Source organism: Merops nubicus, unplaced genomic scaffold, assembly GCF_000691845.1.
Source record: "Merops nubicus isolate BGI_N331 unplaced genomic scaffold, ASM69184v1 scaffold19188, whole genome shotgun sequence".
In the NCBI taxonomy this organism is placed as follows: Eukaryota; Metazoa; Chordata; class Aves; order Coraciiformes; family Meropidae; genus Merops; species Merops nubicus.
The window spans coordinates 1-2,614 of record NW_008623860.1 but is presented as its reverse complement, the minus strand read 5'-3'; the positions used below and the strand labels follow the sequence as shown (position 1 = coordinate 2,614).

Below are 2,614 nucleotides of genomic sequence, written 5' to 3'. Positions count from 1 at the left end.
GAGGTGGAAGCAGGCCCCTAGGAGAAGCCATGGCTGCGGTGATGACATTCTTAGGACACCTTTGGATTTAATTGTGAAAAGAAAGCGTAACATCTGAGCAGCTCCTTCCGTTGGCTGTCAGCAGTAAAGTGAACAGCTCGGGTTCTGTGTATCTGTGTGAAAAGTTTGTGTGAGGGGTTTTTTTAATAGCTTTTTTTTCTGTTGGCAGCTGAGCTCCCAAAATGGTGCGTTACTCTTTGGACCCGGAGAACCCCACGAAATGTGAGTCGTGTTTTGGCGTGAACGTTCACCCTGGACTTGACCAAAGCCGTTGAGGTTTTTATTCCAAAAGTTGTGTTTTTCTCTCTGCAGCGTGCAAGTCACGGGGCTCCAACCTGCGGGTGCATTTTAAGGTATGCAGTAGGACACAAATTAATTAACCAGTCTCAAAAGTCATGGGAGTTCTTCCAGGGGATAGAAAACAAAGCAAAAAAATTAAAAATATCGTGGTTAATTATCTTAAATGAGTTTTGTAGCAAAAAAAAAAAAAAGCAGGATCCAGGAATGGGAGAGGAATGGGTTTGCTCTTGTTGTAGCTTGGATGTTTTAGGAGGAACTTTGTTGTGTGTTGCCAGAACACCCGAGAGACCGCCCAGGCCATCAAGGGCATGCACATCCGCAAGGCCACCAAGTACCTGAAGGATGTTACCCTGAAGAAACAGTGTGTGCCCTTCCGTCGCTACAACGGCGGCGTCGGGAGGTGTGCCCAGGTGAGGCCCCAGAGGAGAGGACCTGGTGTGGAAAGGAGAAGGGTGACTTTGAGGAGGAGTTGAGGTGCACCAGGGTGAAAGGGGACTCGTTTCTCCTTCCTTCCCTTCTCCCCTCTTCCAGGCCAAGCAGTGGGGCTGGACGCAGGGCCGGTGGCCCAAGAAAAGTGCTGAGTTCTTGCTGCACATGCTGAAGAACGCCGAGAGCAACGCTGAGCTCAAGGTGGGCTGTGGAGGTGGCATGGAGGGCAGAGGGGTGGTGTCAGGGCTCCTGAAAAGGAGTCCAGAGAGTGGGTGAGGCCAGGTGGGTGGGTCAGACTGGATTCTGTAGAGGCTTCTGGTTTAGGGCTCGTTTGAATGAGGCCTTGTGCTTTTTCCAAGTGAAAAGATGAGTGATGGGCATAGAATCACAGGCTGGTTTGGGTTGGGAGGGACCTTTCAAGGGCATCCAGTCCAACCCCCTGCAGGGAGCAGGGACATCTGCAGCTAGAACAGGTTGCTCAGAGCCCTGGCCAACCTCACCTGGAATGGTTCCAGGGATGAGGCATTCACCACGGAACCACAAGCTGGTAGGGGTTGAAAGGGACCTCTGGAGATCATCTCATCCAGCCTCCCTGTTCCAGGCAGGTCACCCACAGCAGGATGCCCAGGATGGCAGCCAGATGGGTTTGGGATCTCTCCAGTGGAGGCTCCACAGCCTTTCTGGGCAGCCTGCTCTGGGTTTGGGCACCCAAACAGGAAAAGTTTCTCCTCCTGCTCGGGTGGAACCTCCTGGGTTCCAGCTGGTGCCCGTTGCCCCTTGTCCTGTTGCTGTGCAACACTGCAGAGTCTGGCCCCACCACCTCTGGGCAACCTGGGTCATGGTCTCACCACCCTCAGCATAAAACCATTCTTCCTTCTCTCCAGTCTAAATCTCCCTCTTTAGGTTTCAAACCATCAGCCCTCATCCTGTTGCTACATGCCCTAACAAAAGAGTCCTTCCCCATCTTCTAGACCCCTTAAAGTCCTGAAAGGCCACCAGAAGGTCACCCTGGAGCCTTCTTTCCAGGCTGAAGACCCCCAACTCTCTCAACCTGCCCTTCCAGCCTTGAAATCATTTTTGTGACCCTAATTTTTTACAGGTCGCTGGTTTGTTACCAGCTCTCCCCTAAGCTGGGTCTCAAAGTCTACAAAACAAAACGGGGGGACTCCAGGTCAAGTTGTATCTTGGACTTCATTCCATGACTTTGATGGCGGTGATGACCTATCTTAGGACACCTTTGGAACAACCATGAAATAATTCAGTTTTTCTGAGCCATCAGTGTCCTCAATTTGCTGTGAGAGGTAGAAGAGTGGTCCCTGTCCTTCTGACTTGACCTGGTGTGTTGCCTTCACCCCACTCCCAGGGTCTGGATGTGGATTCTCTGGTCATCGAGCACATCCAGGTGAACAAGGCTCCCAAAATGCGGAGGCGCACGTACCGAGCGCACGGCAGGATCAACCCCTACATGAGCTCCCCCTGCCACATCGAGATGATCCTCACCGAGAAGGAGCAGATCGTGCCCAAGCCCGAGGAGGAGGTGGCTCAAAAGAAAAAGGTACCAAGAAGCGTCTCCCCCCACGGTCACCTCACGGCCAGGTGGAGAGGTCGAGGGTTGGGCAGGTAGAGGGGTTGCTGTGATGACCATCTTAGGACACCTTTGGAACAGCCGTGAAAGGAAAGATGTTTCTGAGCAACCTCTGTTGTAAAGGCAAGATGGAGAACCTAGGAAAGGGTTTCTCCAGGGTTTGTGTTGGAGTGGTGGCTGGTTCTTCTCTAAAGCAGTCATAGAAATGATTTTGGGGGAAGTGACCTTTAAGATTGAATCCAACCCTTCCCCCATCCCTGC

The 2,614-nt window shown here is 52.2% G+C and overlaps 1 protein-coding gene across 1 annotated transcript; it reads left to right on the top strand.

Annotated features, from left to right (window-relative positions):
• Positions 1–212: 212 nt before the first annotated feature.
• Positions 213–2,364, top strand: RPL17 (ribosomal protein L17; the record flags this gene model as incomplete). Its single annotated transcript, XM_008945221.1, has 5 exons — positions 213–261; positions 352–392; positions 615–749; positions 871–969; positions 2,132–2,364. Coding segments are annotated over exons 1-5 (548 nt in total), but the record flags the coding sequence as incomplete, so codon positions are not given.
• Positions 2,365–2,614: the final 250 nt, after the last annotated feature.